Below are 15,402 nucleotides of genomic sequence, written 5' to 3' on the forward strand. Positions count from 1 at the left end.
ATAGCTATTTTAAAAGTGGACACAGTGCAATTTTCACAGTTCCTGGGGGAGGTAAAGTAATGTTAGTTCTTGCAGGTAAGTAAACCACCTACGGGGTTCAAATTGGGGTCCAAGGTAGCCCACCGTTGGGGGTTCAGAGCAACCCCAAAGTCACCACACCAGCAGCTCAGGGCCGGTCAGGTGCAGAGTTCAAAGTGGTGCCCAAAACGCATAGGCTTCAATGGAGAAGGGGGTGCCCCGGTTCTAGTCTGCCAGCAGGTAAGTACCCGCGTCTTCGGAGGGCAGACCAGGGGGGTTTTGTAGGGCACCGGGGGGGGACACAAGCTCACACAAAAAGTACACCCTCAGCAGCACGGGGCGGCCGGGTGCAGTGTGCAAACACGCGTCGGGTTTTCAATAGGTTTCAATGAGAGACCAAGGGGTCTCTTCAGCGGTGCAGGTAGGCAAGGGGGGGGCTCCTCGGGGTAGCCACCACCTGGGCAAGGGAGAGGGCCTGCTGGGGGTCACTCCTGCACTGGAGTTCCGATCCTTTAGGTCCTGGGGGCTGCAGGTGCAGGGACTTTTCCAGGCGTCGGGATTTCAGAGTCAGGCAGTCGCGGTCAGGGGGAGCCTCGGGATTCCCTCTGCAGGCGTCGCTGTGGGGGCTCGGGGGGGACAACTTTGGTTACTCACAGTCTCGGAGTCTCCGGAGGGTCCTCCCTGAGGTGTTGTTTCTCCACCAGTCGAGTCGGGGTCGCCGGGTGCAGTGTTGCAAGTCTCACGCTTCTTGCGGGGATTGCAGGGGTCTTTAAATCTGCTCCTCTGGATACAAAGTTGCAGTCTTTGTTGAACAGGGCCGCTGTCCTCGGGAGTTTCTTGGTCTTTTGGAAGCAGGGCAGTCCTCTGAGGATTCAGAGGTCGCTGGTCCCGGGGAAAGCGTCGCTGGAGCAGTTTTCTTCTGAAGGAGGGAGACAGGCCGGTAGGGCTGGGGCCAAAGCAGTTGGTGTCTTCTTCTCTGCAGGGTTTTTCAGCTCAGCAGTCCTCTTCTTCTTTAAGTTGCAGGAATCTAAATTCTTAGTTTCAGGGGAGCCCTTAAATACAAAATTTAAGGGCGTGTTTAGGTCTGGGGGGTTAGTAGCCAATGGCTACTAGCCCTGAGGGTGGGTACACCCTCTTTGTGCCTCCTCCCAAGGGGAGGGGGTCACATTCCTATCCCTATTGGGGGAATCCTCCATCTGCAAGAAGGAGGATTTCTAAAAGTTAGAGTCACTTCAGCTCAGGGCACCTTAGGGGCTGTCCTGACTGGCCAATGACTCCTCCTTGTTTTTCTCATTAATTCCTCCGGCCTTGCCGCCAAAAGTGGGGCCGTGGCCGGAGGGGGCGGGCAACTCCACTAGCTGGAGTGCCCTGTGGTGCTGGAACAAAGGGGGTGAGCCTTTGAGGCTCACCGCCAGGTGTTACAGCTCCTGCCTGGGGGAGGTGATAGCATCTCCACCCTGTGCAGGCTTTGTTACTGGCCACAGAGTGACAAAGGCACTCTCCCCATGTGTCCAGCAACATGTCTCGAGTGTGGCAGGCTGCTAAAACCAGTCAGCCTACACGGGTAGTTGGTTAAGGTTTCAGGGGGCACCTCTAAGGTGCCCTCTGGGGTGTATTTCACAATAAAATGTACACTGGCATCAGTGTGCATTTATTGTGCTGAGAGGTTTGGTACCAAACTTCCCAGTTTTCAGTGTAGCCATTATGGTGCTGTGGAGTTCGTGTTTGACAGACTCCCAGACCATATACTCTTATGGCTACCCTGCACTTACAATGTCTAAGGTTTGGCTTAGACACTGTAGGGGCACAGTGCTCATGCACTGGTGCCCTCACCTATGGTATAGTGCACCCTGCCTTAGGGCTGTAAGGCCTGCTAGAGGGGTGACTTATCTATACTGCATAGGCAGTGTGAGGTTGGCATGGCACCCTGAGGGGAGTGCCATGTCGACTTACTCGTTTTGTCCTCACCAGCACATACAAGCTGGCAAGCAGTGTGTCTGTGCTGAGTGAGGGATCCCCAGGGTGGCATAAGATATGCTGCAGCCCTTAGAGACCTTCCCTGGCATCAGGGCCCTTGGTACCAGGGGTACCAGTTACAAGGGACTTACCTGGATGCCAGGGTGTGCCAATTGTGAAAACAAAAGTACAGGTTAGGGAAAGAACACTGGTGCTGGGGCCTGGTTAGCAGGCCTCAGCACACTTTCAATTCAAAACATAGCATCAGCAAAGGCAAAATGTCAGGGGGTAACCATGCCAATGAGGCATTTCCTTACAATAACCACATGAAAAGAAAATGACAATAATACAAAAAGAAAATGGCAATAAATAATGCAGAGTAACCATATATGTCACCCCTAGAGGGCAGAGTGTATTACATATTTTCAAGGATAGCAGGCCTATAGCAGTGATATTACAAACAAAGCCCTTAAAACACAAGGTATTCCCAGCTTGAAAACAAAAGTTCTAGCCATGAGAATGCTTAAAAGACACTAAATGGTGGGAGGGGTTGTTATTTTGTGGTCCCCACTAACCTAGTGTGGGGACCCAAAGATGACCCAGACTGGAAGTGAGGGTCGTGCTGAATGTTGTGGTGGTGGTCCAATTGTCCTAGAACCACCACAGGCTGAGTTACGGGCAAAAATGGTGTGAAAAAGAAGCATTGTTGGTCGAGTTTTCCTGAGTGCAGTGAATATTGTAGTATCGGCGGTCCCGCTGTGCCGGAAGAGCCGCTTTCGTTGTAAGGATTTCCATTTTATTTAAAGCATTTACCAATTTCAAGTGTTTTAAGGGTAAAGCCACAAGGAATTACTCTGATTAGGTAACTGTGATCAATATGACCAGTGCTTCAACACTGCCAATCGAGTTCAATCTGTTGTGTCTGATCGTGATGTGAGCGACATGGCCGCCATGCAGCACAAAGGGGAGAGACAAAAAAAATAGTTTGTTTAAGCTGAAGTATATCGGCAATAATCCATGCAACAGGGTCCGTCTGCAAGGCGTGACAAAAACATCCTCGAGGCGGGGCAAACTTAAAACATTTCCCAGTGACATCAAGTGATTTTTGAACTGCAAGCCCACGAACGAGTGAAAGTGATGGGCGCGAGGTGGGCATGGTAAAAGCCCACAATACTTAAAACAGGTCAAAGCGCTTGGGCGCTCGACCTGATGATATTTCCAGTACACAATCCCCTCTTCTGCAGGAGCAACCTTCCACAGACTCTGCAGTGGTCCTCACAGAATGTAAGAACTACCACCTATAAGCTTTGCATGTTGTTTGTGATGTCCTTTTTCGAGGCATGATGTGAACCAGCTACGGACTGTTCCCCCTCAAACCCATTCTTTCATTAAGAATTTCCTAATCAGATTTGTAATACGGTGTGGAGACACAATGTTGTTATGCTGTGATGTTAAGCCTGTGGAAGCAGCAGAACGTGCTTGTGCCATCTCCTCCCCTTTGGCTCTACAAATTTTCATCCTACTCTTCCCAGGTTTTTTCAGCTTTGCTCCTGCATTTTACCTTATTACATAAAAATTATTCCAACTGTCAGGTGGGCTGTTGGGCATCCAAGTCAACTGGATAGAGCAGGAGAGACAGCCAGATGAAAGAGCGAGTCAGTGGGCTTCGGGGGTAAGAGAAGGCAGCACTAAATTATCCCTGCAGATTCGGGCCAGCCTGTCACAGTCCTTTAAACTCTTATCTCAAATCCAGATTTCTGCCTCTCCCTTGCAAACGTTTGTAGTAGGGTCTGAGCAAGAGCAGTACAGTTCCTTATGGTCACTTTTTGTTAAGGGTAAAAATACCAAAAAGAGATCCCATTCTCAAGAGATAGTAGATTCTTGTAGGAAGCTGGCGATCTATGCAGCGTACCAAATGTTAGGGTACACTATGCAGATAGTCCTGACGACCCTTATTGGTTTACAGTGATTAAAGTAATAATCCTAAATGCTTTCTGTTTTTGGTAGTGTGGGCAAGCAGTTTAGATTTATCAGACGGTAGGGCTAAGCATTTGTTGAACACACAGTCATAAATGAGAGACACACTCGAGAAGAAACTCGAGACCAATTTATTAAAATAACATAGATTTTTATCTTATTTTAGACTCCAAGATCTTCAAGCTCAGGTAGGTACTTTTCGCAACAGCAGTATTTCAAAACTTAGAAAACCCAGCTGTCAGAATTAAGGCATGAGCCTCGAATGTGGTAATGTTATCCTATGGAGAAAACATACACTGTACAGAATCACTTGCAATCGACTTATAGGACTGTTCTTCGGGACCTAAGGTGAGTAGTGACCAAGGTCCTTAGAACCACCAGCAGTTTCAGGTTACCTGCCCTGATGTCTGGATGCAGAGGTGTTCCTCCCAGTGGTAGCCTCGGATGATACACGTTAAAGTCAATGGGAGCAGTACCTAGAAACAATGGGCTGCAAGTGGGCAGTGGGTGACTAGACTGGCTGAACCCAAATGAAGGCTCAGGTGTTGAGGGTCTCTGGGGCCAGGGTGCACCGTCGGTTGGCTCGGACTCGAGCTGTGGGGCTTGGGTGCAGAAGTATTTTGTCTGGTGGGTTACTGGCACTAGAGGCTCTCACTTTATTCGGTCGACCTGGTGAGGGGGGAAAATAATAGTTCAGGGCTACTCTGGGTGCTGGGCTCGGTGGTACTGACGTCCCTCGTTGGTAGGTTGGTCTTGTCGGTGTTGATGTCCGGCCTGGACACTAAACAAGCTTTGGTGCTTGCACCTGTCTGTGGTACTCCATGTATTGGTGCAGGTAGGCTCTGGGCAGGGTCAGCATCTCGGAGACCAGCTAAGTCAATGGGGCTGCACTCCTGGATACTCAGGATACTCTTCCTGACAAGATGCTCCCTCTGTGGACCTGATGGTCAGTTAAATGGAGAACCATCCAGTCGTGGTTGGTTCCTGCAGGTGCAAGGAGGTGGATCCTCCACTCCAAGGGAGATGCTGGCTGGGGGTGAAGTACTGGCAGTCCACTAAGGCTCTGAGCGGGTGCACAGCTGCAGGACAAATTGGGCCTTTGCAGTTGTTGGGACAGGAGCCGGCAGGCAGGGTTTTCATGTTCTTAGCTTTACAAAATAAATGTTTGCGCCCTTTATTTATTACATTTAATATTAGTAACAGAGGATGCACAGTTCTCTTTATTTTCTTTGGACTTTTATAAGTTGGTAATTGTGGGACTCTTTATGTACTGTAAAGAAACAGAATGCATTGATGAAAGTAGTTTTGTAAAATGGTTTTATAGACTTTGCCATAGTAAACTTTAAATGAATTAATTAATACAAATAATGGAAATGTGTAAACCTTTAATTATTTATTTGCTACTCTATTTGGTATATGTTATGAATGCAAGAACCTGGGTTACTGCAATAAGATCTACATTTGTATTTCTTTTAAGCATGCTATCAAATGCTGTGTCTGTGTGTTAAATCATCACAGGCAAAATTGGAGGCGAAGGTTCTTCAAGCAAAGGCTGTCTCAAGGACGTTCTGAAAGAACAGATATTCTTAGAAAAAAAAGTACTCTTGAGCATACAGCGGCAAAGAGAATCAAGGTAAATATTTGTATATTTTTTCCTGCATCTCTATTATGTTCTCACGAATATGTTGTGCTGTGGTTTTAATTTTCTAGCCCCAAGCAGATGTTGGCTGAAGATAATTAATTTCTTATCTTCCACTACCCTAACCTGTTGTTTTTTAGTATAGTGTGCAGTTTTCCTACCAAGTTTTCCTCTTTCTACACTTTTGATTGCTAATTTGAAGTCTTGGACACCCAATTTTCACTTATGTTTTCAGCAACTGACATTATTTTCAGTCTACACATACTTCTTGTTTCACATACAGTTCTCCCTATATTTACCTGCACTGTGGTTTAGTAAATCCTGCATGCTAGGCACTCTGCAGTCAGGGTTGAATGCCCAGCACATGGCACTGATTAACTAAATGCAATTTTCTTATCCTTGAGTTAATGGATGATATGACAAAGGGCCATATTAAATTGCTGCAGTCTCCACCGTTTCTGCTTATTGCACAGATGAGAATTTGGAGTTCCTGTATGCCCCAGGGTATGGCAAGTGCCCTAATCTTTATAGTGTGCAGAGCATTGGTTGACCAGTTTTTTGTTATCATGGAGCTCCCTTCTTTAGCCTTGTCGTGGAAAACATTTTTTGTGCTGAAAGAGAGGCTTCTGTTTGAGCTTCTCAATGCAACAGTACCCCGAGTCACAATTTCCTACAAAGTCTACCCAGAGACACTCTAGAATGCACTTTGGATAACCTAATGGAATGCTCTCTATTCGTCTTTCATCTTCGGTGTAATGCAAAACACCCCTGGGCTGATCACCATGAAGTATGCAATCCCTGCCTCTCCCCAGAGCATGGAGTCATCCTGTGACTCCTACCTTCCCTTTCACTGTAAGAAGACTCTCTGACATTTGAAAGAGCAAAGGTAGGCACATCACAATAAGCACTGGCAGGTGGTGTTGGAGATGCCTTTCATTTTCAGCTCAAATTAAATGCCCAGCACACTGGAATGAGAGACTAGACCTTTCAGCATTCATTCATGCCGAACATCAGATGATCTAGAGGCACACTCCTCTGAGGGTTCTGAGATCGAGGAGGAAATCAAGTTCCTCAAGCCAGAAGTCCAACACACTTCTCTGTCTGGGCTGAAGACTTTAATAACGCTGCATGTGTAAGTCATGCCGCAAGGTCAGTCTCCAGCCCAGTCGCTGAGTCAGAGCAATACTCTGTGGAAGTCTGTCATCAAGCCTGGATCTGAGCTGGAAACAGCATAAGCCATCTGGTCCACCACTTCCAGCATGTATGCTTTAGAGTGCCTAAGCTCACCACGCTGCACAGCACCCTCCGAACTGAGGCATCAAAAAGCCACACACTGAGATGAAATCACCCCAGCATACGCAAAAAGCTGCTGAAAGACCTCTTTTGTCGACGATACATAAGACCACCCTATAGTGGCACTGAGCCACATTTGATGCCGAAGTCAGACATCTCGGAGGGGTCTATATTTGAGAATCTGGCAGATGTACTGGATAAAAAAACAAAAGAAAATCTTCATCCACAATTCTTGCCAATCCACTAGCAGCTGGACTTGCCCGTATACCTAAGAAGAGACGACTCACCTTTACGGATGAGCTGGATTGTCCAACACCTACACCTTTAAGCCTGAAAAGGGTTTGAGATTCCACCACCAGTCCAACACCCTTGTGACCCCTACCACCCACACCTCCTCGCCAACCAACACTGCTCCCACCACACTCGCATCCACCTGAAACACAAGATTCAAATTCAGACCTGGGCTGTTCTTATTATCCTTCCTCAGGGCCAATATGATGAACAGTTCAGGCCAGCATAGATGTAGGAAGCTGGCTCTTTATATGGTATACCAAATTGAAGTATACTGTGCAAAGAGTCCAGGGGTTCCCTTATAAGTGGACATGGGCTTACTCTAGCAATCCCAAGGTGCTTCCTTAGGGTGTAATGTGGTCTAGCAGCCTTAGGCTTATCAGAGAGGAGTGTTAGACATCTGCAGTGGTCACACAGTCAATAAATGATGCACACGACTCAATAAGGATATCAACACCAATTTATCAAAATAACAGGTTTCTTTGTATGTGTTTAGACACCAGAATCCATATGATCAGTTGAGTATGTTTCTCAAGAGAAATTATTAGTTTTGAAAAGTCAATTTTCTGAAGCTGCAGTGTTAACCTATGAAAAAAAAGATAGGGCAAACAGGTACTCAACAGCAACTTACAGGACCAATCTTCCAGACTTAAGGTGAGTATGGGGCAGAGTCTTAGGCCACAGCAACAGGTCACCTTGGGCAGCACTTGGGCGGCTCCGGTGCAGAGATACCCCGTTGCAGTCAGTGGGGATAGGTCCTCTTAGAAAGGTGCTGCAGGTAGGGACTGGAGGGCTGGCCCGAGTGAACTAACAAGGGGGTTCAGAACTTGTGATGCATGAGTACATAGGGACACTTGGGTCCTCTTCTCATGGGTCCGGGATGGCCAGGTGCAGAGGTGTCCTTAGTCGCCGGGTTTCTGTCACCAGAGGCAATCGTCATAGAGGGGGCCTGCAGGAAGAAGCTGCAGACATGGACTAGGGGTTCAAATCCGACTGAACCAACAACTGGGCTCAGGTTTCACAAGGCTGGGGGGCGAGGGACACCTTTGGTTCTCTTCTCATCGGTCTGGGTGTAGAGATGTCCTGAGGCCTCTGGTCTGTGTCTCCAGGTCACTCACAATAGAGGGGTGTCTGTACAAAGAGGCTGCAAGCGTTGTTGGGAAGTCCACAGCTAGTGATACCAAGGTGGGCTTCGTCTCTGGAGGGTATGAGGGCCACGCTGGCACCATTTACCCACTTCAGCTCAGGCTGGACGGCACGGGTGCAGTGGTGCTGTCCATGTCAGGTTGTGGCGGTCCGGAGTCCTCTCAGTTCTTTTTGGGGTGCCTGGAAGATGCAGAAGAGCAGCTCCTTTACTCCATGGGAGTTCCTGGTTCTTGGATGAAGGCTGGCAGTCCCCCTGGGTTTTTGGAGGCATAAGCAGCTGCAGGACAAAGCGTCTTTGTCGCAGTTGTCAGAGTCAGCTGACAGGCTGGCAGAGTTGGCACCAAGTCAGTCACTGCTCCTCAGTTCCTGCTTTTCTGTCTCTGCAGTTCCACTAAATATTGGATTTAGGGACGTTATAGGAGTGTACGGTAGGAGCCAAATGGCTACTTACTCCTGGGGTCACTACGCCCACTCTGACCACTTCCTGTGGGAAGTGGGTATAACTCTGTCCCTAATTCTGCCACCTCCAACATGGCAGACTTTCCGATTTCTTGTCCTCATCAGGTAGCTTACTGTTAGAAATTGGGACTCTAGTTGACAGAGGTATACACCCTTGTCCAAGTAGGGACCACAGTCCTAGTCCGGGTAAGTCGCTACACAACCTAAATTATCCTATGCTCACCCTCTGTTAGCTTGGCACAGAGCAAGCAGGCTTAACTTAGAAGGCAATGTGTAAAGTATTTATGCAATAAAGCAGGCTTAACTTAGAAGGCAATGTGTAAAGTATTTATGCAATAACTTATACAGTACAGTGATAACACCACAAAAAGTACTCCACACCTGTTTAAGAAAATAGATAATATTTATCTGAATAAAATAAGACCAGAATGTCGAGAATCCAATGTACACAAGTAAAGTTATGGATTTTGCAAGATTAAATCCCATTTTAGGGCTTAGAAACACAATAGCTCCAACTGGGGCTATTACGACATTATGACGGAGTCGTTCCCAACAGTCCGATGCCACTCGCTGGAGAGTGCGGGCCGGTCATGGAGTCGCTGGGACCCTAGGCACTGTACCGTTGGAAAACGAGGAAACAACAACATTGCACAGAGTCAGGGAGATGAGGCGTCGCTGGAGCAGGTGCGGCATCGATCCTTTACTGTGGCTGGGGAGGTGAGGCATAGGTTCAGTTCGGTTGCAGGGGAGGTGATGCGGCATAGGTTCCTTCTGGCTTGGCAGGGTCGAGAAGTCCGGCAGGTCATGATGCGGTGTGTCGCCTTCATAGTGTTGCGATCACACCACAAAACATTTGTAGTTCTCCTGAATTCTAGGAGTAAACCAGGAGAAAGTCAGGATTCGGTCAGAAGGGTAAATCAGTTGCATCTCACTAAAGTTATAGCCATGTCTATTCTACCAGCACAACAGCTCAAAATGGCTCGAATCTTCTCCAGCTAAGCCTTCAAGTAAGTCTCGCAGCACACATAGCCACTCTCCGGTGCAGAATGGGAATTGCCTAGAAATCGATGGAAGGAGGGACTAAAACACGCAGCACAAAGAATAAGATTACTTTAGACATTGCACATTCACATTGTCGTTTAGGGAATATGTTTTATTCACTGATAGACTGCCATATGTTTTGGAAGCAATTGCGGTTTCAGATATTTGCAATTTGGATTGTGTTGGTTTAGCTGTTAAAGTATTCATTAGGTTTGGTAACATTGACGCACCATTTTATGTCTCATGCCTTGTATTTTGTGAACAACTGTGATATTTGACAGTTTAGAGTGTGGCTACTTGATGGCTCCTAAGACAAGATGTTTGGAGATATACATTGCTCCAATAAACTAATGGAAAGGTCACTCTAAATAAGGAAAACCTTCTACAAAAATTGTGGGTAGTCTTCTTGTACTAGATGTGATTTATACTGATTAGGTCACTAAGAATGTGGTCTAGATTGGATTCCAAAAGCATGCGTGACCACCCTAGGTTGACTTACTGGACAGGGAGCACAGTGTACTCGATTATTCAGGGTGAAGATTGTCTATTCGAAAGGATCCCATATATACCAGAAAGCTGATTTAAAATGTGTATGATTATGTATGAATGTTAGGTCTACGTATGTTTTTTTTTTTTCTTTTTGGGAAATAATTTTTATGATGAAATGTAATGTTGAATGTTTTGTAAAAAAATACATTTTATAAAATTGGTGATTATAAACATAGGGTTGGTGAGGCTTTTCAGTTTTTGTTTTGTGATATAGGTGCCCTTTCTTTCAACCGTAAACTACGGTTTCCTCATCCACTATGTTGTGCTTCAGTGAAATAAAAAAGAAGTTAATTTAAAAAGTCGTATCAATTTCAACCTTTCATAAACTAACATGCGTCACATTGTACAATTGTTTTAAAATGTTTAAAATATCATTAATATAATGTATTTACATTATTTAACTAAACACTAAAAAGATTACACAAATATGAAACGATATTACAATATAATTAAATAGTAGATTAGTCTTATGTAAGTGTAAACATTGCAGACACCTATATAAAAATCTAAAAATAAAATATGCATGTGCACAAAAAACCTAATTTAAAATTTAACACTAATCTTCACACACACACATCCACATCCACATCATAACACATTATGCACAGCCACTGACACATAAACAAATGTAGGTGATATGTGGCTCTGCAACGCCTTGTAGAACAAGGGGGAGAGACCACTCCTCATTCAAATCACTGTTCTACGTAGTGTAGGCAGAATTGTCAGCCTACACTATTTAGAACAACACTTGAGTAATGTACACCTAATATATGCTCAAAACGTTACTTCTAATAACTTTACAGTTGTATTTTGATTTGTGATGGACCCCCATCTCACGCAAAGAGGTAGGGCTACCTGCTACAAAATGTACATTTCCACTCAAAGTTGTACTGATAATAACTTTGTATAATAGGCTGATGTTGCTTCTGTTTTCAGGCTTAGTGAGAGCAGCTGGAAAAGAAGATACGACTATTCTGAAGAAGATTCAAGAGACTCATATAAATCAGAGGTGTGTTTGCTCTACATGGACATCATTTTTTAAATTTCTTTAAATAGAAACGAGACATTAAAGGTTATTATTGAACGTGCTGACAAGAATGTGTTGCTTTTCATCCTCCGAGTCATAAAGAGAATATATCTGTCCATATTCCACTATGTCTTGTGTACAGAGATTATTATTGACAGACATATCCTAGTTTTGCAGTATTGAAACTATACAAACCAACATCTTTAAAAGTAGATAGAAAAGGATGCAGGTGCCATGGTCTCTCTGAGAATGTGACAAACTGTTAGGTGGGGAATGTGTTAAAAGTGCAAAGCCACAATGAGGTCATGAATTTCAAGTCAGCATTTTATATATCAAGCGACATACTTGGTAATACTTGGACTAAAGACTGTGGTTAGTAGTAGACCAGGTAAATGATTTAGGTTCTGTGGTTTCTGTCATGCAATTAAGTTATAGGGCATAGTGATATTTTGTAGATTGTTTGTGAAATGCATGAATAGTGGTCAACCCACCACGCCTTTACCAGTGGACTCCAACCCATCAGCCTAGTTCTCATACCTATCTGCAACACGCCTCCTCCTCAGCTGGTTTCATGGACACTTGGAAACCCAGCCAAAGTGCTAAAGGAACTTATCAACAGACGCCTCACTAAACACCTCAGCAACCACCAGCTCAATGCCATACAACGTCCTTGCATCTCAACCACAGCACTGAAACATCCCTCATCGCTGCCACAGACTATGTCCGCATGATCATGGACAGAGGAGACCCGAGACACGGCAGCTCTTCCTCCTGGATCTCTCTGGTGCATTTTACACAGGCTACCACTCTATCCTCACTTGATACCTACACAAACTGCTCTTCGGACATCCTCAACCTCATCTGTGGAGTTCTGCAAGGTTTGTCACTCAGGCTTACCCTTTTAAACTCGTATATGAACCCTCTTGCAAGCATCATCCGTGCCGACAACCTAGGCATTCTCTTCTATGTTGACAACACACCACTCATACTCTCTCGGATAAGATTCCCAACACCCGGAACGAGTTCACCACCTGCAAGACAGAAGTTGGCAACTGGATGAAGGCCAACTTACTCAAACTCAGCAACCATAAGACAGAAATTGCAATCTTTAACAAAAACACCTCTTCATGGGACTCTACATGGTGCTTACTAAACTAGGACCCGCTCTCACTCCCAGGACACATGGCAAGAACTTCAGGATCATTATAGACCGCAAACTGTCTCCGCATAAACACTGCCTCTACAAAAAAGCCAACACACAAGCTCACACTCCTCAAATCTCAAAATTCTCTACTCCAACAACTTTCCCCCCACCTCCACTCTAGGCTGCAAGCAGTCTACCCATCCAACCCTCCCACACTATCAGCTCACGTGCCCCTGATATTTCCTCCCATATTACACCGCACAGCCCTCCTCAAGGCACCATGATATTAGAAGGAAAGAAACACAATTACTTCAAAGCTTACCCTTCAACGCAAGAAGCAACAAAAATCACTTTATTATTTTTTTTTAACTACTCTCAGAAAGTAAACCAGACTTCACCTTCACTACAGGTTCAGTGAAGACTGCACCCACCCACCACGAAGCAATCTAACCAGAAATTCACATTATCAACAAATAGTGTTTTGGCAAAATTGGAAGATTCCTGGCTGTCATCCATTGAAAAATCACTCAAAGTAACACACATTAATATTCACACCATGGAAGACTGCAAATCCTTGATGATAAGATATCTACCCCCTCCACTCCATTATCACTTATTCCTTTCTCTTAAAATATAGACCACCATCCATCAATGCAAATTTCAAAGATTTCCTACTAGATACAGGCCCTCATTACAACTCTGGTGGTCGGTGATAAAGCGGCGGTAATACAGCCAACAGGCCGGCGGTAAAAACAAATGGAAGTACGACCATGGCGGAAACCGCCAACACAGACAGCCACTTTATCACTCAGACCGCCATGGCGGTAGCAACAAACACCGCAGCAGTAACCGCCAACAGACAGGCGGAACACAATGTTCCGCCCGCTCTATTATGACACACCAATCCTCCAGCTTTTCCAGGGCGGTACCAATGCCATCAAAAGCACGGCGGAAACAGTACTTGGAACGGAAACCACTCACCTCTCGACACCCAAGGAGGAACCAGGACGCCATGGAGCCCGAGTTACAGGTGTTACCAATGTTGGTTTACCTCCTCTTCTACCAGGAACATCAAAGACGGCGGCGACGACCAAGGTGAGTACTGCACCTAGCACACAGGGGAGGGGGGAGGAAAAAGAGAGTGACACACACACTCAACACCCCCACCCCCAACAACACACACACAAACACATGCAGCAACATTACATTGACACCCCGTAACCCCCTGGAAGAACGCAAGGACCAAATGAAATGATTGTAACGAGTGTAATCATCGAAAATCCAGATAGGCCAATATAAATTTAAAAGATCAGTATATACAACTATTCACAGTAAGTACACAAGTCCGGATACTGTTCTATTACATGTCCGTGGACCAGTGGTCCCAAAAAGCATGGGCAAAGCCCACACATGACACCTGCCTCTAAACGGAGAGAACACTGCAGGGGCATCAGGTCGAAAAAAAACCAGGCACGTCAGGGGGAAGGGGAGGGGAGCACCTCATCCGGATGATGGGACGACACCACTGCTCCACGAGGGGGCTCCATGTCCACTGCTTGGTCCAGGGGAATGCAAAGCCACAGTCTCTCAAGTCTCTCAAGTGGGTGGTTTGCCTACTGCTTTATCCCGGGGAGTGCAAAGCCACAGTCTCTCAAGACCCTCAAGTGGGTGGGTTGCCCAAGGCATTATTCCTGGGGAGTGCAAAGCCACAGTCTCAAGTCCCTCAAGTGGGTGGGTGGGTTGCCCACTGCTTCATCCTGGGGAGTGCAAAGCCATAGTCTCAAGTGGATGCTGTTCTCCACTGGTTCTGGAGGGGGCTTTGTGCACAGAGTGCTTCATCCTGCCAAGGACTGGGGTAGTGGATGCTGTTCTCCACTGGTTCTGGAGGGGGCTTTGTACCCAGAGTGCTTCATCCTACCAAGGACTGGGGTAGTGGATTCAGTTCTCCACTGGTTCTGGAGGGGGCTTTGTGCCCAGAGTGCTTCATCCTGCCAAGGACTGGGGTAGTGGATGCTGTTCTCCACTGGTTCTGGAGGGAGCTTTGTGCCCAGAGTGCTTCATCCTGCCAAGGACTGCGGTAGTGAATGCTGTTCTCCACTGGTTCTGGAGTGGGCTTTGTGCCCAGAGTGCTTCATCCTGCCAAAGACTGGGGTAGTGGATGCTGTTCTCCACTGGTTCTGGAGGGGGCTTTGTGCTCAGAGCGCTTCATCCTGCCAAGGACTGGGGTAGTGGATACAGTTCTCCACTGGTTCTGGAGGGGGCTTTGTGCCCAGAGTGCTGCACCTGGGGTGTGGCAGTTCCCATTCCCTCACCTGGGTGTCTGAACCACGAGATTTTCTGTGAACAGGTAGCATGATTCTCTATGGCTGCAGAGACACACTCCTCCCTGCAGCGACTTAGCCTGCCAACTGCTGGTACTGTCAGTGCTGGTTGTGGTGCCTCATGTAGTGTGTGCAGGGTCCAGGACATCTCCTGCAGCCTCGGACGACTGCCCACTGGGGATGATGCTGATGTCGGCTGTGGTGGCAGTGGCTGGGCACATCGCGGGGGAGGTGGCGGTGGCTTCTGCAGGGATGCTGCCGGTGGTGCTGGTGTGGGCACCTGTGGAGGGAGACAGCAGGACGTCTCCTGCAGCCTCGGAGGGCTGCCCACTGGGGATGATGCTGGGGACTATAGCAGAGACAGCAGACGTGAAGGTGGCGGTGCAGGTGGCGGTGGCCACCGCCGAACAGGTTGCTCTTCTGTCTTGCAGAACGGGTGACACCAGTCCCTCACCTGGAGGCTCCGTGCCCTGAGCGGACTTCCCTTTGGCCTTGTGTCCCTTCCTCACCTTGGAAGTCGCTGCTGGGACCTTGGCACTGT

The 15,402-nt window shown here is 46.8% G+C and overlaps 1 protein-coding gene across 1 annotated transcript in view; it reads left to right on the plus strand.

Annotated features, from left to right (window-relative positions):
* Nucleotides 1–15,402, plus strand: part of BOD1L1 (biorientation of chromosomes in cell division 1 like 1) — a 301,369-nt gene that overhangs the window by 91,870 nt on the left and 194,097 nt on the right. Inside the window, exons 8-9 of the mRNA XM_069202707.1 lie at nt 5,470–5,584; nt 11,306–11,378. Of these exons, the coding sequence (XP_069058808.1) occupies nt 5,470–5,584; nt 11,306–11,378 (188 nt within the window). The remainder of the gene's footprint in view (nt 1–5,469; nt 5,585–11,305; nt 11,379–15,402) is intronic.

The sequence above is a fragment of the Pleurodeles waltl genome, chromosome 1_2 (assembly GCF_031143425.1).
Source record: "Pleurodeles waltl isolate 20211129_DDA chromosome 1_2, aPleWal1.hap1.20221129, whole genome shotgun sequence".
Taxonomy (NCBI): Eukaryota; Metazoa; Chordata; class Amphibia; order Caudata; family Salamandridae; genus Pleurodeles; species Pleurodeles waltl.